This window comes from Telopea speciosissima, chromosome 7, assembly GCF_018873765.1.
Source record: "Telopea speciosissima isolate NSW1024214 ecotype Mountain lineage chromosome 7, Tspe_v1, whole genome shotgun sequence".
NCBI classification, from domain to species: Eukaryota; Viridiplantae; Streptophyta; class Magnoliopsida; order Proteales; family Proteaceae; genus Telopea; species Telopea speciosissima.
Genome location: NC_057922.1, coordinates 13,537,478 through 13,561,443, shown reverse-complemented (window position 1 = coordinate 13,561,443; position 23,966 = coordinate 13,537,478). Strand labels below are relative to the sequence as shown.

The following is a 23,966-nucleotide window of genomic DNA, read 5'->3' as shown; positions in this document are numbered from 1 at the left end:
TCATAGTTGTCAAGATGCTAGGCGAGCCAAGGCATTCAAGAGCTACCAGGCATCAAGGTGCCCGCTTAGGCGTTCTTATATTTTCTATGTATTACCAGCAGATCTATCATATTCTCAAGGAAAAAGATTCATTTATATCATATCTTAAAATGTCCAAAAAGACTTTGAAAGCATTACAACAACAACAACAATAGCAACTCAGTCTTATCCCAATTAAATGGGGTCAGCTATATGGATCCTTACCCTCCAATCGGCTCTATTCTAGATCATACTTGATAAAAGGCCTAAGCTATGCATGCGTTTCCTCATCATTTTAGATCTGCCCTGGCTCTTTTTGCTCCTTCAATTAAATCAGATCACTCCATACTGGAGCATCTAAAGGCCTCTGTTGAAGGTCATGCCACCTCAAACGACTCGATGTATCAAAACTACTCCCAAATCAGCTCTAATTTGATCATTCCTTACTTTACTCTTCCTAGTTTTGCCACACATCCATCTCAGCTACACTGATATCTATATGATGCTTTTTAGCACTGAAGGCCGTAGAAGTTGTTGCAAATTAGGATGTCTTCTCTATCGTTTTCTCCTGTGGTCGCTTCTCTTTAGGGTTACTTTTGGAAGGCCACTGTATTTGTGATTTTGGTGTCATGTTCAAGGTTATTTTGTTATCCAACGAGGCCAAGAGTGTGCTATCCTAGCTACATCAAAAGAGCTCTGACCAATTTACCGAAGGGTGTTAGTTTAGACGAGATTCTTATTTTTGGATGTTTACCTAATTTAGGAGTTTCATTGAAATTATTATAGTCTTTGAAGGTTTAATTTTTATTTTCCATTTTTATTGTTATTTTGGTCTTTGAAGTTAGTGTTAACTCCGAATAGGGTAGGAGAGTCTATAGATACAAATTATTGGAGATTGTAATTAATAATTAGATTTTGTTTAATAGATTATTGTTTGATTGTGAAATTTCCCTTCTTTCTCTTTTCTCCCTCCTACCCCCTGCTATTCTGTGTGGGGGCTATATTTTAAATCCCCTTGGTTATTTGATGATGATCAAACTATTTTCTTTGGGTGCATTCATTGAGCCTGCACCATTTCCTGTGGTACTAAGTTCTTTTTTTTTTTTTTTTCTCAAATGATATTCAGTTTTTCATCTCATACAGCATATTAACCACTCGGATTCATGTTAGTGCATATGGAATGGATCTTTTAGTGTGTTCCACTCCCACCACAAAATCTATATGAATATTTCTGAATTTTCATTTACAGGTTGGTGGAGAAAGTGAAGTCACTGGATCACCTACAGAAAAGGCCATTCTTAATTTGGGAGTCAAGGTAAATCTTCTTCATATGAATGTCTATTGTCTATTGACCTTCTCTGTCTGGATTTGACTTTTCTTTTGTATTTGTTTCACTTCCATAGTTGGGGATGAGGTTCAATGATGTGAGATCAAAGTCTTCAGTTCTTCAAGTTTTCCCTTTCAACTCTGAGAAAAAGCGTGGTGGTGTTGCATTACAAATGGTAATTAGGTTTCTTTTTCGTTCATATGACATTTATTTCTCTTTGGTGATCGCATTTCATTAAGAAAAAAAAAAACCCTTCTCCGTTCTTCCCTTGAAATGTTTATAGAGTGATCAAAGCATTGTATTGAATTCTCTCCCCACCTTCATCCCTACCCCCTTAAAATATTTGTCAAGAATTTTTGTTTTCTGCTTTTATGCATTCAATTTGTGGATTCGATGCATTTATTTAGGATGGGATGTGTGATTATATCCTTTATGGAGTGAGAAAAAAATTTCATTGTAGTTATGGCAGCTAGTAGAGGATTGTTGTTGTACCTCGCCTAAACTAGTGACTAGTTGATGAGTGGAAATACTTATTCACATGGTCCTGTGTTGATTGCCCTCCCAACATGGCTCAAATATCTTCGACATGACATCTCAACCCGCATTCAAATTTTTGTGGTCATGCTGTCCCAACCTTACCAATCACTTTGGAAAAATTCAGCCCATGTGAGATTTGAGAATCAGTTTAGGTTTCAACTTTGGAACCTTTGGGCTAACTTTGTTTTGTCTGTTGAATGGGAAAATTGGTTGACATTTCAACTTTGGCATCTTTGGGGTAACTTTATTGGTTCGTTGAAGATATAAAGTCCTAACATTGGGGGCTATATAGGGAGATGAAATCCAAAACTTGACAGATTGCTAAACCAATGAGGAATCTTCCACCGGTTGGTCATATCAAGTATGCTCTCCATGTGGCTCAAAAAATCTGGAATCTGTTGAGGGTCCTCTCAACACGGACTGTGCAGGTTTGCTCTTGTATCCTGATTATCGGAGGACAAGCACTGCTCTTGCATCTCGTTATAAATGGTGGCCTGAATTTGGTACTCTTGATGGGGCAGCCTTGATTACTATTGGCTGCGTGACATTTCAGCATTCCACTTCTGGCATACTAGCTGATAATTTTAAAAGCTGCCCCTCTCTCACCTGTCCTCTCTCTGTATGGTCCCCTCTCCATGAGTATGCATCCTTTTCATATAATAAAGCATGACAGATCCGCTTCTTGAATACATGTTGATAATTTGAAGACTTGCCGCTTTCTCACCTTTCTTCTCTCTGTATGGTCCCCTCTTCACGATAATGCATCATTTTCATATATTAAAGCATGATAAGTCCATGAGGGCGGGCCTTGGTGCAACGGTAAGGTTGCTCCATTCTGACCAAGTGGTCACGAGTTCAAGTCTGGAAACAGCCTCTCTGTGAAAGCAGCAGGGTTAAGGCTGCGTACATTATGACCCTCCCCAGACCCCACAGTGCCGGGAGCCTTGAGCACTGGGTACACCTTTTATTTTAAAGCATGATAAGTCCATGGATTATTTCCTTGTTAGCTCTTGTGGATTGACCAATAATCACTGCTTGTCTAGTTTCTATATGTATGAAGATTGAAGACATGTAGTTGTCCGATTAACATGTTGAGAAGTTGATTTTTCAACTACAGTAGAAACATGTGTTGGAGAAGAATAGAAAATGTGGCCCAAGGGCCCCATCAGTACGTCACCTAACAATGTCTCGTACTTGTCAATTCGTGTTAGTGGTTTTGTATTTATAGTCAATTGTAACTTATGTTGATGGTACAGAGGAATAACATTCCACTGGTTCTACTTCCATTCCCACCACCCACCACCCCCCAAGAAAAAAATAAGCCACAAAATGGTGGAGTAGGATTCATGTCACCAACATGAAGTAGTTTAGGGCTCAGCGATTATAGTTGAGACAAACATACTATGGGATTTTTTTGTGGGGGGGGGGTGATTGGGGGGATTTACAGAGCCCAAAAGCTATTTTTGTTTATTTCTTGTTAACATGGTCGATGTCTCTCCTTCCTTTTCTGTCTCTCGTATGTTAAATAGATTTCAAAGTTTAAGAAAGAATTTTTTTATGAGCATGTCAACTTGAATATCTTCTTGTTGTTTTATAAAATACCTAGCCTAAAGCTGGGGGCCTCAAAACAGTTCAAGCAGGAGTTTCAGTCAGAATCACTCTACTGTGCCGCTGTGCAGATTGTGCTGAGATTTTCTTATACACTTTGTTTTGGAGGAACCATAAAGCATTGTTCATTCCTCCTCTATAGGGTGCAACTTGGGCCTGGAAAACCACAGCCTGCCCAACTCTTTCCAGTCTTGTGCTGGGATTTTCAACCCAGTGCTTCCCTGAGGTTGGGGCAAGCTGGCTTGAGTTTTAGACATCGGGCTCACCCTGGCCTGGCCTATGCTCAATTTATATGCAATTTTATTGTTTTCACTGTGTCCACACACACATCACTCATCTCATCACAGATATGTATGAGGGTAGTCATGTGCTTGGATGGTCAGCTTTGTGTGTCCATACACATCACTCATCTCTTGAATATATTTATATGTTTTGGGCATTCATCGGGCTTGGGCTGGGCTGGACTAGGCATAGGATATGTCAGGCTGGGCATGGATGTTCAAAAACCTGGCCCTGAGTTTCACGCCTACTTCCTTTCCAAACCCTTAGTATATGGGAAACTTGTGTAGTTGAATACATGATAAAGAAATACAAATCCTTTTTGTCACTAGCCACTGCACTAGATTCAAGAATAAGATGAAACCTCACACCTTCCTTCGACGCCATCCATCAGGAATACATAAACCCATAATGTTCAAGTTGTCCGCTATGAGGATTTTGCCCCATAAGCAAAATGCCTGAACTTTTTGAGGACTTTTGCCTCCTAATTTTGAGAAGTGGGGTCTACATTTGATTTTTTCTAGTATGCTCAATATCATAATCTAAGGACTTCCATTACTATAGCTCCCTTGTCCTAGCATCTGAAACGTACAGTCAGACTAAGATTATTCAAATGTTATCTTGCAGGGTGGACCAATGAATTTAGGTGTTCAGACTCAGATTATTCAACTGTTAATCTTGCGGGGGTGCACCAATGAATTTAGGTGTTTTTTTTAATGTAATATCTTATACAAATAATTAGAAAGCCCTACATATATAACAATCAGGACTTCTAAAATTGAACATGTTGTAACTTCACTTTAACACATCAGTTGCCACTTGGTCTCTGCCTCATTTGAGTCATAAGTTGACTTACTATATATCAAATAAAAGTATTCTATATATCTGAAGCCTTAAAGCAGAACTTGTGTGACAAACCTGATCCAGCTGGTCATAAATTAAAAGGGGGCCTGATCTTTTTTATTGTTAAGTGACTGTTCTGGTTTTCAAAACATTGGCCAGTGTGGGAAGAAACCTCCCTGTCCATCGAAGTCCTAAAATTTGAGGATACCAAACAATACTCTCTTCCCATGTTTCAGAGAAGGGAACAAATGTAAATTATGGGGGCAATTCTTCTGGACCACTGATGCAGTATCTGATGCTAGAGGCTTGTTAGATCGATTTGATCCAGTGTGGAGGTCCTAGCCAAGAAGAACCAAAGCCTGTAAGCAATGATCAAGGTTCGGTAAAATTTCTCGAAATATTTCTGTTTCGCAAGATCTCGAAATGAAATTCCATGAGGTCTGTAAAAAAGTGCAAGGTTTTGGTCGAAATTTTGAAGATGTGTGCTTTCGATTTCTGAAACGATACAAAATTACAAACCTTTAATATAAAATGAACAGTTTCGAATGAAATGGGTCGAAATTTCGACCCATTTTGTTGCTTTTGCTGATTTCGACTCTTAGGGTTTGTGGAAACTTGGTGTTTTGCGATTTTGGCCAATCACTCCCATAAAAGCGTGGAACAAGTTGTTCGGCAGTAGTGAAAGGCATTGAAAGCAATGATTTGCTGCAATTGTCGAAGGTTTTGTGCACGATTCAAAGTTGAAGGTATATCACTTTTCCCAAAAGTTATTTTTTACAAAAACTAGAGTAAATATTTGGTGGTTGGCCTTCAATTTTTTATATGTTACACCGTAGGCCGATCTATGACTTCACATAGTTGGATTTAATTTTCTATTTTTAAATATATATATATTTTTTTTGGGAAAAAAATATTTTCTTTCAATAAATTTTTGGAAAAAAAAGAGAGTTAATACTTGGTGGTTGGAGCTCATACATGTTAGATGCCGTTTGCTATATTAGAGAATGTATACAACAACATAAAACGTATACTACCAACCTAGGGTCTGTAGTCAAACTACCATTTTGGGTGTTTTTTTTTTTCAGCTAAGGGTTCCATTATTTTTAGAGAGCCTAAAATAGGGTTTCCTAGAGGTTTCAAGTCCTAATGTGGCCATTTGGGCCTCAAAACCATCTATCGAAACCATCCACCCAAACCTGACCGAAATTTGCGGTTTCACAAAATATTTCGGCTTGGTCGAAACATAGAACCTTGCCCATAAGAGTTGGCGACAATACAAGTAGCAAGTTAACTACCATTTAGGATAGGCAGTTTATTGGTTCATTGGCACTGCACCGTTGATTTTATTTAATCAAATTCAACTCCTGCCTCGTACCTTAATTACTCGCCAGTAAAGATGTCAATTATGCGGGCATCCTCAAATTGATTTGGAAGCTAGCAGCCAAGACGAAGAGTATTTGGGATGATTGGGTCTATTATTGTCTTCTTCGCAATGACTCCATTTGGACTGCTCCCGCCATTTCTGATGCCTCCTGGGTCAGGAGAAAGATCCCAAAGTTAAGGCCTCTTGTTTATGGAGTTATCAGATCAATGTTCAATGTTGGTGCCTCCACTAGATTCTGGCTAGATAATTTGCACCTGCAGCGAGTTCTTCTTCACTCCGTTGGAGATAGAGTTATTTACAGTTTTGCATTTGGCAGGATAGACATGATCTCGGTATCATTTATCATGATGGATGGCTCCCCCCTCCCCTCTCACTCCTCTTGATCCTTGACTGGCATCTGGAATGCTCTTCCGAGTACCCAGAAGGCTCAGTGGTAGTGGTGACATTGTCATCTGGTCTACTTCTTCGACGTGTCTCTTCAGTGCCAAGTCGGCTTGGGATCTCATTAGGGCTCGTGGGTCAGTTAAAGCTTGGCACAATTCAGTATGGTTTAAGTGGCATATCCCCCACCACATTTTCACAGTTTGGAGTGTGTTTTTTCACTTCCTCCCTACTTAGACATTCCTTCATCAGAGATAGATTCTAGTCTCTCCTATTTACTGTCTTTGTTGAAATGCCTCTAAAGATGTGGATCATCTCTTTTACAGTCCCTTGCCTCCCACTTGGAAAGCTAGGGTCTTGTAAATTGTATTGTTTGTTCTCTCCCCCCCTCGCATTAGAGGTCCATTGTATTTCTCTTCTTTGGTAATAAATTATTTTATTCATAAAAAAAAATCTCTGTGAATTATTTTAACATATGTTCTGATGATTTATTTTGGGCACGAGCTTGCTATGCTTTTTGTTGTTTTACTAGAAGAGATCTCATTGATTTTGTGGTTGTATTTGTTTCCCTCTCTGTTTGGTAGTTCTTTTTTTTTGGTTGCTTTAAACACGAGTTTATGGAAAGATTTGTAGTTTATTTTCTTAACATGCTCCACTTTATTTGAGGAAATTCTGTACTATAGGAGATTTGATATATTGATGCTTGTATTTGTATATTTTTGAAGCATTTGCTTTGCAATTGAGAGTTTACCTCTTGTAGAACATCTGATTTTCTGTAATCATTTTGTGAGTTATGGGAGATTCTGAAGGAGTAGCTGATTTTTTTTTTTAAATGATATTATCATTTCTTGTATCCTCTTATATCTATTTCGAGCTAATTAATTCTAATGCCATTGTTTAATCCCAGCTTATCATCCAATTATTATGCCAATATTTTTTCTTTTATTGTCTTTATTTTCAGCCCGACTCTGAGGTTCATATTCATTGGAAAGGAGCTGCAGAAATAGTCCTAGCCTCATGTACCAAATACCTTGAAGCAGATGGTAGCTTGCAACAGATAGATGAAGATAAGGTAAAAAATCTATCAATCTTATAACTACATTCTAAGGTAGTTTCCATAGTGGTCGCCTTGCATCCAGGCCCCTTCCAACGCTTTGACTCCATTACAACCATGGTAGTTCTACTAACCTGTCCCGCTGATAAGAAATAAAGGAGAGAAAACTTAAGTAAACATGTAGAAGATATTGATGATGAGAAAAGGGAAAGAGGAATCATGTTCTCACTGCTTCTTATGATATAGGGTAACTTACAACCTGGGTATTTTGTGTTTTATGATATATCTTTGGGAAAGTCTCATCAATTTATGGTTTCAAGTTCTGGTTATGAAATATTTGTTATCATGAGTGGAAAAAAAAATCCTACAGAGATAATGTGATTAACTCCTTTTTGCCCCTCCCCCTCTTTTTCCAGGCATGTGTTTTTAAGAAAGCTATTGAAGACATGGCTGCTGGTAGCTTGAGGTGTGTTGCAATTGCATACAGACTATATGAAATGGACAAAGTTCCAAAGGATGAAGAGCAGCGAGCAGAATGGCTGTTACCTGAAGATGAGCTAGTCTTGCTGGCCATTGTTGGCATAAAGGTATATCGAATCTAACAAATTTTCTTCATGCGCTACTTTATTAAGTTTTGAGCCTGTAGTTGATGGGTGCATATTAATTGGTTGAACTCAAGTTTTGTGAATTTGATATTGGCAGGGTCTCGATCCTAATTCTGGATAATCTAAATTGTCAAGAAACTCATAACACATTCTATCTAAATAAACTTTTCTTTAAATATGTTCTTTAATTTCTCCTCAAATGCTTGATCTTTGTTTTTTTCTGTGTCAATCACTAATAAAACCTAATAGTTTTCAAAGATATCTAAACCACGTGAAGGTAATGTGGATTTCTTAGTTTTTCATTGATCTGTTTGTGTTCTTCCTGCTTGATCCTTCAAGAATGCTACATCTTTATCTTTCTTCATTTCTATGATTGGATTTATTAACCACAATATTTTTTAATGTACTTGATTGCTATATTGTTTACTTTGTCCCTATTGATTGTTTTCTCTTCATTCAAGAAATCTTTTTTCATGATTCTTAACAAGATTACCAACCTGGAAGCATCCCCCCCCCCCCCCCTCTGCAGAGAAACAAATTTCTTTGTTATTGGTATAATCAGGCTTTCATCTCAATTTCTTTGTGATCTTATGTCATTTTGAAAGAGTTATTGCTTCCTATCATAAATCTGGACCTTATACGAATTTGGTCTTGACTGGGTTTAAATTAAACCTACTGGCCCATTTAGTCCTACTTGGAATCAAATCCGCATAGCAGGTTTACTCATGTCAAAGACAGCTTGCTGGAGGTTTTTTCTGTGGAAAATTTTTCATTTCTTTTCTCCAAGTACACCTATTTATCTAAGTTACAGTTGTTATGCAAAAGGCCCAAAACCAGACCCAGTACTAGCATGTACTTAACAAATAAATTATTTCATGTCACATAGAATACCATCTTTAAAACAGATTCTTGATCTTGCGATGCCTTACTTAGTTTGATCATCTGGCACATCATTAGTGAATGTTGGTTCCATTGGAAAGAGAAATTATCATAGTTTGAAATCTTGTTAGGCTGTTTCAGTCCGACCGAAATGAGTGAAATACCGAAATTTTGCCGAAGCAGTGTATTTTTCTGAGAGTTTCGCTTGGCCAATTCGGGGAACAAACGACCAAAATGACCAAAATTTTGATGAAACAGTGTATTTTTGTGACCGAAATTTCAGCAAAACAGTGCTGATTCTGGCCTCCCATTGCCACATCCTCCTTACAAGGTCCACCTCCTACTTGCCTAAACATGTGGCTGGTTTTGAACAGCCACCACCTCCTTATTCATGCACATGGTGGCTGCCTCATAGGCCACCACCTCCTTCCTCAGCCATGTGGCTGGCACTCAAGAGCCACCTTCTTCTTAAACATGCACATGATAGCAGCCTCTCTTGCAACCATATGGTCCAATAGGGTGCTGCCACCCATAAACCCCATTAAAACTAATTAATCCTAACTAATGTGGATTAACCTTAATTGATCATGCTTAACATTAAGCATACCACCTCATGTCTCACTATTCATGTAGTGTATAAATTACAAAAAATAAAACCTTATAAGTTATAACCATACATCATATATCCTTAATAACATAGGCATACATGAGAATTAATAAAATAATTTACTTGCCATAATAATACTATAAATATTCCATCTCATTAAAATAATATAAAAATATATTAAAACAGAATATTGAGCATTAAATAATTTACAATCTCATGCCATTGGTCATATTACAAAATTACAACTATGCCATTGGTCACTTACATTAATAGAATACTACAATTACATCATTAAAATAATGATAAATAACAATTACACACACCCATTACAATGCAAATATTATTAAAATCACAAAGACATTAAAATATTCAAGGACATCTAAAATAATAATAAAATAATCAAGACATGCATGCGGGGTGTTACAATTAATCTCTTCAAAACTCACTTGTTCATTGTAGGAGTTTCTGAGGCAGCCAAGGCCTCCTTGCTTCAATTGACTGGTTTCTCTCTTTGCTGCCTCCCGGTCAAATATTTGGGGCTACCATTGATCCCTTCCCTATTGACTGCCCATCACTATACCCCTATGTTAGATCTGATTCACAAGAGGCTTCAGCTTTGTAAGGGCAAGCTTTCATCTTAAGCAGGCCGGTTAGAATTCATCAAATCTTCCTCCAATCCTCCTACATTTATTGGAGTGGTGTCTTTAGCCTCCCTCGGGCCATCATCAAGGCTATTGAAAACATTATGCGCTCATTTCTTTGGAAAGGGGCTGATTCGTCCAGATTTTTTCACCCAATTAGTTGGGCTGCTGTTTGCCTCCCTAAGGATTAGGGAGGTCTCGGACTGAGAAAGATCAAAGAAAAGCCAATAATGCAGGTATTCTCAAACTGATTTCGAAGCTTGTGATTAAGCAGGACAGCATTTGGACGACTTCCATCCCCTCAGATGCTTCTTAGGTTTGGCACAAGATCTTAAGCCTCAGGCCTATTGTTATCGAGGCCATCTCCTGTAAGGTTGTTGATGGGGAAACCACATCCTTTTGGCTTGATAAATGGCACCCTTTGGGTGTCCTTCACTCAGTTGTGGGAGATGGAACTATATATGCTTCGGATATCTACAAGTTCTCCACTATCTCCAATGTTGCTTGTGCCCCCCCCCCCCCCATACCCCCCTCTCCTACCCTTGCTGCCATTTGGAATGCTCTTCCCCTAGTCTGAGAGCTGGAGGCGATTAATTGTGTGGCTCCCTCCCTCCAATGGCCTATTGTTATCGAGGCCATCTCCTCCAAGGTTGTTGATGGGGAAACCACATCCTTTTGGCTTGATAAATGGCACCCTTTGGGTGTCCTTCACTCAGTTGTGGGAGATGGAACTATATATGCTTCGGATATCTGCAAGTTCTCCACTATCGCTTCATTTTTCTCCAATGGTGTATGTGCCCCCCCCCCCCTCTCTCCTACCCTTGCTGCCATTTGGAATGCTCTTCCCCTAGTCTGAGAGTTGGAGGCGATTAATTGTTTGGCTCCCTTCCTCCAGTGGCCTCTTCAGTTCCCTCTCAGCTAGGAATCATGTGAGATCTTGAGGTACCCTTTCCCCTTGGCATAGGATTGTTTGGTTTTCAGGTCACATCCCTCGCCATAGCTTCACTGTTTGGAGAGACCCCTCTCTTATTGCCTCCTTACCCAGTTCTTCCTCCTCGCCATATCTCTATCCCCGCTGGCCTGTGTTCTCTGCTTGAATGGCTTGGAAGATGTTGACCACCTTTCTTCTCTTGCCCTTTCTCCTCCTCCATATGGAAAAGGGTTTTGAGTAACTGTTGGCCCCACAATAAAGGATTTTCCCCCTTGGCCATTAATTTGTCGGGAAGTCTATATGTGATGCCGCCGGCAAGGTTGCCTTTGGTGCTACCTTTAGCCACTTTTGGATGGAATATAATCTTCGAAGATGGACCTCCAATTTCGTTCCTTTGAAAAGATTTGGAACTCCATCTCCTGATTCCCCTTTGATGTTAGCTCCAAGATTCACTTGTTGCCACATGGTTGTATTTCTGATACCCCAAGGAACATGCTCATTGTAGTATCCTGGGACCTCCCTTAATCTCTTTGTAGCCTTCTTTCCCTCCCTCTTAAGTTGGGTGTTGATGGTGCTTTTTCCCCCCTTGTATTTTCTTTTCCCCCTTTGGAGCTTCTTGGTTATAAATTCTTTTTGTTCATCCTGGGAAAAAAATTTTTACAAAATAACACCCATGTACTTAAAGTACCCGTATTACATGAACTCTTAACACTCCCCCTCAAGCTGGAGAATTAATGTCATACATTCCCAGCTTGCACAAAAGGGTACTAAACTAATGAGGAATAAGCCCTTTGGTGAAGATGTCAGCCAACTGATCTCTAGTCCTCACCAAAGGGATGCATATGTGGCCTGAGTCGAATCTTATCTTTGATGAAGTGTCGGTTTGCCTCAATATGCTTGGTCCTATCATGTTGTGCAGGGTTGTGAGCTATACTTATGGCAGCTTTGTTATCATAGTAGAGTCGCATAAGTGCCTCAGTATCAAACCCCAACTCTTGGACCAGTCTTCTCAATCATAGGAGTTCACAAATTCCATGTGCCATTGCCCTGAACTCTACCTCTACACTGGATCGGGCCACCATAAGTTGTTTTTTGCTCATCCATGTGACCGGATTACCACCTACAAATGTATAATTAAGGATGTAAACGGATCGGATTCGGCTCGGATGGTGCTATATCCACATCCGCATCCGATTAGCTTTCGGACGGATTCGGATAGTGCTAAACGGATACGGGTACGGATACGGATCGGATATTTTATCTGTTTACATGTAAATATAGCTTTTTGGATAGCTATAGCCTATCCGTATCTGTTTTGCTTTCGGACGGATTCGGGAAGTGCTAAACGGATATGAAAACGGATTTCGGCTATTCATTTACATCCCTATGTATAATAGCCTGATGTAGAACGTCTGTCACAAACTGAACCAACCCAATCAACATCAGTATAACCCTATCCTTAAGTGGTTGTACCTGGCATATAATAGTCCTTTCCCTGGGGTGGACTTCAAGTACTTGAGAATGCATATACGGCATCCAAGTGCTCACTTTTGGGGCATGCATAAATTTACTTACCACCCCAACTGCATATGTAATGTTTGGGGGTATCAATGAGAGGTGAATTAGCTTCTCCACTAGCCTCTGGTACTTCCTTGCATCTACAAGGGATGGACCACAATCTGAGGAGTTTCCTGGTTTGCAACCCAACATTCCGGTTTCTTTCAAAAAATCAAGCACAAACTTCCTTTGGCAAATATTTATTCCTTTCTTAGATCTTGACACTTCAATCCCGAGGAAATACTTCAAGGGTCCAAGATCTTTGATTTCAAACTGTTGGATTAAGTAGGACTTCAGTCGACTTATTTCAACCTTGTCATTTCCAGTCACCAAATTGTCATATACATAGGTAGTAAGAGCTGTGATGGTACCATTATCTCGTCGGGTAAATAAAGTGTGGTCAGCTTGACTCTGCGAATACCCATTCTTCAAAATGTCTTGTCTAACATCTCGAACCAAGCCTTTGGGGATTATTTGAGGCCATATAGTGCCTTTTTGAGAAGACACACTTTCCCTTCAGTTGAAGGGAACATGAAACAGGGGGACATTGCATGTATACTTCCTCTTCTAAGTCACCATGGAGAAAAGCATTCTTCACATCCAACTAATATAATGGCCAATCTCTATTGGCTGCTAGTGATATGAGAACTCATATCGAGTTGTTTAGCCACAAGAGCAAATTTTTCCTGATAATCAATTTTATACACCTAATTGTATCTTTTGGCCACCAACTTGGCCTAATATCTCTCAACACTCAACAGTACCATCTGATCAGTACTTGATTGTGTAGATCCTTCTACTCCCAACTGGAACTCTCCCCCTTGGAAGATCACCTAGCTTCCATGTACAGTTCTTTTCAAAGTGCCATTGTTTCCTCAGACATGGATTCCTTCCAATTTGGGTCAGACATGGCATCTATGACATTCTTGGGAATGGAAGTGGTGGAAAAGCAACAAAAAAGGCAATACCTGTAGGAGAGAGAGCATCATAGACAACAAACTTGGCTATGGGATTAGTGCAAGTTTTTTTTCCCTTTTGAATAGCAATGGGAAGGTCTAAATTAGGAGGAGGAGGAGGAGGAGAATTGTTACCTAACTGAGAGAGGTGGATCTCAGGATGTGGGGTCAAGGAGGGCTCTTGGCAAGTTTTCTTTCCTTTTATTTGGTACAGAAGCAGCTCGTTATTACCAGAACTCCCTTATTGGAAACCCGAAATCTATCGTTTCTTACTTTCGTTCCTCCATTCTTTTTCCTTCTTTAATTAAGGAATTCTCTGACCTGCCTTATGTTGTATGGTTTATGGGGATATTTTGCTTTTGCTGTTGACTGTTGCAGTCACTAAGGGTCAAGGCCAGCTTTACCAGAAAAATTATAACAGCATTGTCCGACTCCTTCGTTTGCAAAATTATGACTCTTCTTTGTAAACCTCTAATAGATAATTTAATATGTTATTTGAGGAAATAAGTTAAAAAAGCTTTTTTTCTGCTTCAAGTATCAATATGCACTTCATTTACTATCATTAAATTTACTATCTCAAAATTCTGTTTACTTTGACTATTGACTTCTTGGGTATGATGGCATTCTGGTATAGGATCCTTGTCGCCCTGGTGTCAAAGAAGCTGTGCAGCTCTGCACGAATGCTGGTGTTAAGGTAGTATAATATGTCTCCTGTTCAGTTTCTCTGGATGCATTTATTCAAGCTGCAGATATGGTTAACCATGTAATTTAAGCTATCATGACGTTATTGTTAAGGTACAAAATTTGAAAATTGCACTTTTTTCTTTTGTTTCTGTCAGATTTGATTGTAGTATGATATATTTGTGATGGCAATAATATGAATGTATGTGGCATATGAAATTGGAAGCTAATGGTCCTATCCTACTAATTGAAACAAAAAGCATCCGATCAAGGCTCATTATAGATCCCTGCCCCCAACTTGGGTAAGGCCTGCCTGAGAGCAAGGTTCAAGAATTCAGTTTCGACCTTGGTCAAAATTTTGCAGGGGTTTTTTGGTGGTTGTGGTTCGTTTGACCATTTCGGTTGTCCAACAGCCATATTTTGAGCTGAAACTTGGCAGAGACCCTAATTAAGCATCCCCAAACACAGTGGAACCTTTAGATTGTTGAAAAACACGCTCAAATTGTTAGTTTGGTTTCGTACCCTAGGTTGGCAGTGTACGCCGTATCTTGCCTGTATATTTCTGAAAGATAACATATGTTACACATGATTTAATAATGTAACATACTAAATATAAAGAAACCAATATATGGTGCAAGTGTATGGTCACTGACTTCACAAGTCTACATTAAAGCCTAAAGGCGCAAATATGCAAAAGTTCTCTGCTCTTCCTCCTAGTCTCCTACTCTATATATCAATACCACGGAGCTCCAGGTGGGCTCAAAAGATGGGGAAAATTGTTGCTGCTGACGGAACCATTCCTCTGACCCAATCACAAAGAATAACCATGTCATGGTATGTCAGAAGAAACACTTGAGGTCCATCACTACACCCTGATATGTCTCATCATCCACATACTCTAGGTACCCCAACCTCGGATATAGATCACCGGGTCGGGAAGATGATGCGAATGTGCCTCCACTGTTATTGTTTGGTGAACCAGACTGATAGGGTTGCTGGGAATCTGGGAAGGAGAAGATGCTATCGATGAATGATGCCATGCCTTGACAACCATGGTTGACATGTCCTTCAAAGATTCATTTTAATGGCTGTCAACTGTTTGGATATCAGGTCCTGAAATTAATGGACTTTGTAGAAATATGAGTCATGAGTCTATGGCAAGCGGAGGATGTTGTGCTGCGAAAGTATGGACTGTTTGAGGGGATTGAAAATTTAATGTTCGTTGGATTTGGTTCTCTCTCTCACTATATATATATATATAATTCTAGTTGTGTTCATGACACCTTCCTAAATTCTAGTTGCGGTCATAACACATTGTATCTATGAATTTTTTGTCCAATTTATTTGATCCAGTAATTAAGAGCATTTCCAATGAGCAGGTACGCATGGTCACGGGTGACAATGTTCAGACAGCAAAAGCAATTGCTTTGGAATGTGGGATACTTGCTTCAGATGCTGATGCTACAGAGCCAAATCTCATTGAAGGAAGGGTATTCCGTGCGATGTCCGACAAAGAACGAGAAGAAGTAGCTGGGAAAATATCTGTATGATCAGAGCAGTTCCAAAAATTTCTATTTAAACATGTCATAGCCTATATAATTGTACACTTTAAGCACACTTGCAACTATAGATGTCCGCTATGTTTCATTGTAGCTTAAAAGTATTATTTGTGATCTGTGATCTACAGGTAATGGGAAGGTCTTCTCCCAATGATAAGTTACTACTTGTGCAAGCATTGCGGAAGAAGGGTCATGTTGTTGCAGTGACTGGAGATGGCACTAACGATGCACCTGCGTTGCATGAGGTATGATATTTCGTTAGCTGTTCTTGAAGTGTGTAAGACTTGATGTACAGACTGTAGAAGTTAGTTATTCTAACTTGTACCAGGTTTTGGATCCTGGGACAGTTTCAATTGAGTAGGCGTCAATTGTTTTTACGCAATCCCCTCCTCTTACATTTAAAAATGTCTGATTAATGGACTTCAACTTTTCTTCTTTTCTGCACTTCTTGTGGGATGTTTAATCTCACTTTTTATGATCCAAATTTGGTAATTGCAATTTCTCTATGAGCTTATCAACACTTAAAATCATTATGTCGGATTTTAGGCAGATATAGGTCTTGCCATGGGCATTGCGGGAACAGAAGTCGCTAAAGAAAGCTCAGATATCATTATTCTGGATGACAATTTTGCTTCAGTTGTGAAGGTTAGTTTTTAGCCTACATTAATGAATGTAATAAAGGTTGGATTTTTGCCTATATCAAATAAATATAAATTTCCCTATCCAACAATGTTTTCCTAAAGCGTAAATGCATTTCTATAGTTTGACTATTCTTATAAATATAATCATTATGCGCACATTTGTTGCTCTTGAAGCGACTTTTTTCCCTAGTTAGTTATAGAGGATTTTTATCTTTCTTCTCTTATTTTAAAAGGTAAAGAAAGAAGCTATATCTGGGTAGTCCTTCTGAACCTTAGTTACCTGAAAGTAAAGGGTGATTGATCACAGGAACAAGTTATTGATAAATTTTTTGAAAAAATGTGGTATTTAGTGTCCCTCGGTATTATAGATACTGCTTGGTGGCGTCAGCGTGTAGTATGATCAATCAGTCCCTTTAGACCTCTTCATTTATGCTCCTCTGGACCTTTTTCTTGAATGCCAAGTAGCGATTCTTTGTTTCTATATAGACGATATTGCATTTTAAATTGGACCAGGGGGGCCCCATAGAGATTTTGTTTCATGGTCCTCTATTCTTTCTTTTTCAAAGAAGTACCAGAGGCTATGGTACCACTGGTTAGATTAATACTAGTTTGCTAATTGATATATAAAATGGACCATAAGCTGTTGACAACATATGGCAGTGAACAAATGGGAATTGAAGTTGCATATAATATAAGAAGTTACCATTGGTGATTTTTTTTTATATATATTCTTTTCTTGGTTGAAAGTAAATGGGGGTGGAGTTATGTAACAGCCTCCATTTCTCTTTTCATCATGCCCATGATGGATGCCACATGGCAGGGTGGGCTCCAATTTTGGTGGACATGTCCTCAATCTACATCTATTTATAGTCAAACTTTCAGGCCAATCTGTCTGAAACACCCATGTGCCATTATCAAGGTTTAAAATAAGTTTGGAAAGTGTAAGAATTGAATAAACATGAAATGAACAAGAACTGATAAATCCATGCATGGTGGAGAGAAGCTACTAAACTTAACAGGCAGGCATCAATAAGGTCTAGAATTTCCAATGATCAGCTTGCCAAATCACCAATCCACATTGCATAAAAGTGGTCAGAATGGTGGAAAGGGAAACAGAAAAGGACATTATGGAAGTATTTTCCCAAAGTAATTTTATTGGCATATGAATTATGAAAGAGAATTATAAAGATCTCAGATGTTTCATGGATTTGCTGACCTCCTTAATTAAATCAAGAAGATCAACTGGGAAACCATCATGATATAGGTTACAAAAATAAGCCAAAAGATCAGCATGCTGAGTAGCTTCCATCCTTAGATGCAACAAACACCTCATAAAAATCGAAGGATGGTAGCAAGTGTAGAATATGGATGAAAGTGGCAGAACTAAACATGGAGATATAGTTTCTCCTTGAAGTGTATCAACCACAAACTTAGAATCTGATCTGATATATAAAGAAAGAAAGAAAGTTGTGGTGCAAATATATTTTTAAGCCTCTAAGAACAGCCATATTCTCTTTGAGCTAGATATTATCTTTTTCTGAAACACTCTCATAAACCAAAACTGGTTCACCATCATTAGTGCGCAGCATTTTTCCATAACTAGATTGTTTTGAGCAACAGAACCATCACAATAAAAAGCTTAAGAGCAACAGCCTGAAATAGGGATAATCCATGTTACTTGAGTTGGACATTAGGTCAAATAGAAATAAGAGACCAATTGGCCAAAATGTTTCTATTGCCCAGCAGTCTTCAAACTTCAGCTGCAAAGTATCATGTCTTGCACGAACATCAGCTGGGATTGCCTTCGTGTCTGCTTCACTGTCTTTCCTTTTTGACAAAATGTTGTGAAATTCTTCTTTCCAAAAATGATAAACTATACTCCAAAATACTATGTTGCCAATTCACTCAGTTGAATAATTTCCATGAGTAAATTTATGGCTGAAATTTGACATGTGGCTTACCCAGAACAGTCTTTAGATGTCCAATGGTTGGTTTTGCTACTTCATTTTTCCAAGTGGTAGAACTGTAGAATAACAGCACGGTTACAATGCATGTCGCAACAGTGGTGACAACAAGATTTTCCCTATTCTTAATATGATGTTTGATTAAACAACCATGAGTTATTTAACTTTTGTCATGGTTATCTTTTTATTTTTTTTTGCTAAATCCATATCCAGATTCTATCTTGCTATTTAACCTTTATTGATATGTTACAGTTTCATGTTTCCAGTTGCACTGAATATTATTCTCAACTCCTCACAATGTACCATGTGTCATATGGTTAGAAAATATATCTTAAAATTTTGCTACTGTTGAAAGTTTGCTTCAATGTTGCCTTTATACTAAGCCCTATATTTAGATGTGTTGTTTTTATCTAGATAAATGTCCATATAGGGAATGACTAATTGCATGCATGTTTCATTTATCATATTGATATCTTGATAATATGGTCAAACAAGGAAAGTGGGACTTTGAAGGAGACATCAATGCGATGTGGCACGAGATGATGACTTGTATTAAGAGGGTTGCCAAAGATATGCTAGTGGAAGCGAAGGGTAGTCGCTAGGCCCCTAGGGATTCTTGGTGGCAGAACGATGAGGTCTAAGCAGCTATTAAGACCAAGAAAGTGTGTTTTAAGACTTGGCAAAGGACTAAGGAAACAGAGGATAAAAAGAGGTATAATGATGCCATAAACGAAGCTAGGAAGATTGTGGGGATGGATAGGGTGAAGAAATATGAGGATCTCTATATCAACCTAAATACAAAAGAAGGGGAAAAAGCTATATATAAGATAGCTAAGATGAGAGAAAGGAAGAGTAGAGATTTTGATCAAGTGAGGTGTATAAAGGGTAATGACAGAAGAGTTCTGGTAAGGGATGAGGACATTTTGAAAGATGGGACGAGTATGTTTGTGACCTATTAAATGGATATAGGTTGAGTAGAAATGACCTGGAGGATTAGTTTCTTCAACAAGACACCACACGTCATGGATATGTTGGAAAGGTTACTGTGGCAGAAGTTAATGAAGCCTTAAGAAAGATGAAAGTAGGCAAAACACTAGGCCCAGATGAGATTCCAATTGAAGTTTGGAAAACCCTAGGAGGTTGTGGGGTTTGTTGGTTAACCAACTATTTAATAGGACTATGAACACAAGAATGATGCCTAATGATTGGAGGAGTCCCAATCTACAAAAAATAAAGGTCATATCCAAAATTGTAACAACTATAGATGCATAAAGCTAATGAGTCACACTACGAAACTGTGGGAGAAGGTTACTGAAACCCGTTTTAGAAAAGAGACTCATATCTCGATGAACCAATTTGCTTTATGCCAAGTAGATCCAAGACAGAGGCTATCTACTTATTGAGGAGGCTCATGGAAAGATATAGAGATAGTAAGAAGGATCTCCATATGGTCTTTATCGACCTGGAAAAAGCTTATGACCGAGTCCCGAGAGATCTAATCCAGCATGATCTAGTGAAGAGAGGGGTGCCAGGTAAATATGTGGATGTCATTAAAGATATGTATAAGGGCGTGGTGACTAGCGTGAGATCTATGGGAGGTCAGGGCAAGGAATTCCCAATTACGATTGTATTACATCAGGCTTCAGCCTTAAGTCCTTACCTTTTTGCGCTTATTATGGACGATATAACCAAGAGCATTCAAGACGAGGTCCCATGGTGTATGCTTGGATGAGACAAAATAAGGAATTAACTCTAAGTTAGAGCTTTGGAGGTCAACCTTGGAAACAAGAGGCTTTAAGATTAGTAGAACGAAGATGGAGTATTTGATGTGTAATTTTAGTTACACTATGATGGATACTGATATGGTGCGAATTGAGCAAAGAGAGATGCTGCAAAGTGACTATTTTAGATACTTGGGGTCTATCATAAATAAAGAAGGTGACATAGAGGATGATGTTTCATAGAGAATTAAAGTGGGTTGGATGAAGTGGAGAGGTGCATCCGGAGTGCTGTGTGACCGACATATTCCTTTAAAGCGTAAATGAAAGTTCTATAGGGGATTGTTGTTCAGCCTGCCATGATGTATGGGGCAGAATGTTGGGCAGTTAAGAAGTGTCATATTGATAAGCTTTGTGTAGCAGAGATGAAGATGTTAAGATGGATGCATGGAAAAACAAGGAAGAATAAAGTACGGAATGAGCATATAAGATCGAACTTGGAAGTTGCCCCAATCAATGACAAGCTCCGAGAGAGTCGTTTAAGGTGGTATGGTCATATTCCACGGAGGCTTAGGGACGCTCTGGTAAGGAGTGATATGATTTTGATTGAAAGAGCTAAAAGAGCTAGGGGCAGACCTAAAATGATCATTGGAGAATTGGTGAGGTAAGACATGCATAGTCTAGGGCTTGTACAAAGTATGACCTCGGACAGAGCCTATTGGAGGGCAAGGATCCATGTCGCAGACCCCATTTAGCTGAGATTCTCCTGACATGCTGGGCTGCACCTCTTTCCTCTTACTATCTTTCATCTTTTTATCTATTTCCCATCTTTTATTGCTCTTTATTTTTTCATTTCTCATTTCTTTCCCCATCTCTCTTTTCCCTACTCTTGTTTGTTTGGATCCATGTAAGCCGACCCCATTAAGTTGGGATAAGGTTGAGTTTTTTTTGTTGTTGTTGGTTGTTGTTATTGTTGTATTTGTATATCTTGATATATTAGGAAAAAAAAATTGTGTGATATTAATAAGCTGATTTTCTCAATCTTCTTATTGGTATTTCATATGCTTGGTCTAGGTTGTCCGCTGGGGCCGTTCAGTCTATGCAAATATTCAGAAGTTCATCCAATTTCAGCTCACTGTCAATGTAGCTGCCCTTGTAATTAACGTTGTAGCTGCAGTTTCCACTGGTGATGTTCCTTTAAATGCAGTGCAGGTTTGGAAATCTCTCTCTGGCTCCCCTCCCTCTCCACCCCCCCCCCCCCCCGCCTCTTGATCTTCTCAATCCCCATCCCTGCCCTCCTTCCTGCAGCTTCTCTGGGTTAATCTCATTATGGACACGCTTGGAGCACTTGCATTGGCCACTGAACCTCCAACAGATCACCTCATGAAAAGAACACCTGTTGGTCGAAGGTAAGAGTTCATGGATATTGAAGAAGATGCAAAAATATGTTTTTGACATTATAAAATTTTAAATAATGTCAAGCTATCTGTATTTCCATGCTGTCTTACCAATGATACTACTATCCAGGCAATCAATGAATGGGAAGACTCTTCTATCCCTAAATAACTAACCTCACCATTCATGATTTTGATGTGTTGTTGGACTCCTGGAAGTAGTGAAGTTGGCATGCTGCTCTCATTCAAGCAACTTAATTCATTCAAATTTTTTTCTAATTACTTATCTGCTCTGGTGATGGTTCTGCTGAGTGGGCAAGTCTTTTGGGTTACATTGATACTATTATGTACCCTTTCCAGTTCTTATTTACTTCTTTCCAGTCTCAGGCTGAGAGATGACCCATATCTGTTTTATGTTTCTTTCTGAAGAAAAATTCACACTGCCATTTATTGGTAATGGTTGGGTGACACCCATTGATGACCTCTCTCTCTCTCTCTTTCTCTCTCAGGGAACCTCTTATTACAAATATCATGTGGAGAAACTTAATCATACAGGTGCATGTTGTCCTTAACGTTTTGGGCATTTTCTATCAGATCTTTCCTTGGTGGAAAATGTATTACCATAATCTTTAAAAAATGGCAAAATGACGTTTATTTGTATATTGTTCCTTGATGGTGATTGATTAGTAATGCGGTGATATTGCAGGCTCTCTATCAAGTGACTGTCCTCCTTGTCCTCAACTTCCGTGGTACAAGTCTACTTCATTTAGAGCATGACAATGCTGACCATGCTAACAAAGTGAAGAATACCCTGATATTTAATGCGTTTGTCCTCTGTCAAGTAAGCCTCAGAACCCTTGGTGAAAGGATGGAAAAACGAAACTTTACTTGCACTCATACACATACATGCACACATGGATAACTGTTCCTTGCTCTTAACAGTTGTGCATTGGAATATGCTCTCTATATTCGAGGTGTTTATTTCCTTTGCTGCTTATACAAAATGGCCAACTATTTTAATTGCAGATATTTAATGAGTTCAATGCTCGAAAGCCAGATGAAATGAATATCTTCAGTGGTGTTACTAAAAACCACCTGTTTATGATGATAGTGGGAGTTACTCTTGTTCTGCAGGTAAAATGGTTTACGGTGCTTATTTTATGGTCTTGCATTTAATGCATAAAATTACAGGGTAATTTCTTTGTTGTCAGGTTCTCATCATTGAATTTCTTGGGAAGTTCACCAAGACAGTCAAGCTCAGTTGGAAGTTATGGCTTGTTTCAATTGCTATTGGTTTTTTTAGGTTAGTTCTGTGGTAACATGTATTATAGTGATATTGTGATTGGCTTGTTTCCATTGCTGATGTTTATAGCCTCGGTAAAGTTCTAGGTTATGTGAGGTATATAACACCACATCTCATGTTGCAGCTGGCCTCTTGCTATTTTGGGGAAACTCATACCAGTTCCTGCAACTCCCTTGAGTGAGCTATGTACAAGAACAGTTCGACGGAGACATACAAGTAGTTAGAACCCAAAACTCTCATACCTAGTAAAGGCACTGACTTTTTATGCTTTAAAGGTTGGCATTGAGTGCTTTGTTAATTTACAATTTTTTTTTGTCATGTAATTTTGGGCACTTGTACGGATGCTGTCTTTGGGAAATTTTATTCTGCTTTCAAGTCCGCATCCCATCATACAGTTGCTGATGGTATACTTCTCATATTACATGGATGGTAACGGAAAAATATTATGTTGCTTTGTTTTCTGGCCCCAAGTTGTTAATAACAAGCGCTGTTGGAAATTGTATAAATGAAAGGAATTGTGGAAATCCAACTTAATGCCCCAGCTGAAACATGAGTGATGGAATGTAATTTTTATTTGATCTTCTCGTTTAGCTTTTTCTAAAAGAATGGATGTTTCTTTTTCTGCAAATTTTATTCTGGTTACAATGATGTGATATTCAAGTAAGCAATCTGGGTCTGTGATATCACTGTACAGATTCATGTCTATGAGATGTTTGAAAGGCCCCGAACGATGTGAGCCTTTGGTAGTGACTTGAATTGTAGTGTGTAATTGGGAAATCGAGTTCTTGGGGTGTGTTATCAGAAAAGATGGAATCACAGCTGAACCAATATAGCTGTGGGTTAGATTAAATCAGCTGGTATTGTCGGGATATGAACCGGACAGAGATTGCTGAAGCATGATCTGTAAGATCACTTCTGAACATGAGCAAGATAGGATCTAAGGCTAACCTTGAAAACTGAGGATTAACAATGTAAATAAACGATTGATTTAGATATAGGAAAATGATTCTCACACTCTAGTTGTAATGCACCATCACTCTCCTGCTTGCCACTCTCCCCCCCCTTCCCTCCCTCCCCCTTCCCTCCCTCCCTTCCTTCC

At 38.9% G+C, this 23,966-nt stretch overlaps 1 protein-coding gene across 2 annotated transcripts in view; it reads left to right on the top strand.

Annotated features, from left to right (window-relative positions):
* The window catches only part of LOC122667266 (calcium-transporting ATPase 10, plasma membrane-type-like), a 67,764-nt gene extending 44,585 nt beyond the window's left edge, over nucleotides 1–23,179 (top strand). The window contains exons 20-34 of one of the 2 annotated variants that reach the window (XM_043863520.1): nucleotides 1,268–1,333; nucleotides 1,422–1,520; nucleotides 7,339–7,449; nucleotides 7,848–8,018; nucleotides 14,242–14,301; nucleotides 15,668–15,832; nucleotides 15,976–16,092; nucleotides 16,394–16,492; nucleotides 21,245–21,382; nucleotides 21,479–21,579; nucleotides 22,074–22,119; nucleotides 22,271–22,405; nucleotides 22,591–22,698; nucleotides 22,776–22,867; nucleotides 22,992–23,179. In XM_043863520.1, coding sequence (XP_043719455.1) covers nucleotides 1,268–1,333; nucleotides 1,422–1,520; nucleotides 7,339–7,449; nucleotides 7,848–8,018; nucleotides 14,242–14,301; nucleotides 15,668–15,832; nucleotides 15,976–16,092; nucleotides 16,394–16,492; nucleotides 21,245–21,382; nucleotides 21,479–21,579; nucleotides 22,074–22,119; nucleotides 22,271–22,405; nucleotides 22,591–22,698; nucleotides 22,776–22,867; nucleotides 22,992–23,091 — 1,608 coding nt within the window. In that variant the 3' untranslated portion in view covers nucleotides 23,092–23,179. Of the gene's footprint in view, nucleotides 1–1,265; nucleotides 1,334–1,421; nucleotides 1,521–7,338; nucleotides 7,450–7,847; nucleotides 8,019–14,241; nucleotides 14,302–15,667; nucleotides 15,833–15,975; nucleotides 16,093–16,393; nucleotides 16,493–21,244; nucleotides 21,383–21,478; nucleotides 21,580–22,073; nucleotides 22,120–22,270; nucleotides 22,406–22,590; nucleotides 22,699–22,775; nucleotides 22,868–22,991 lie in introns of both variants that reach the window. The other variant, XM_043863518.1, reaches the window with a different exon arrangement.
* Nucleotides 23,180–23,966: the final 787 nt, after the last annotated feature.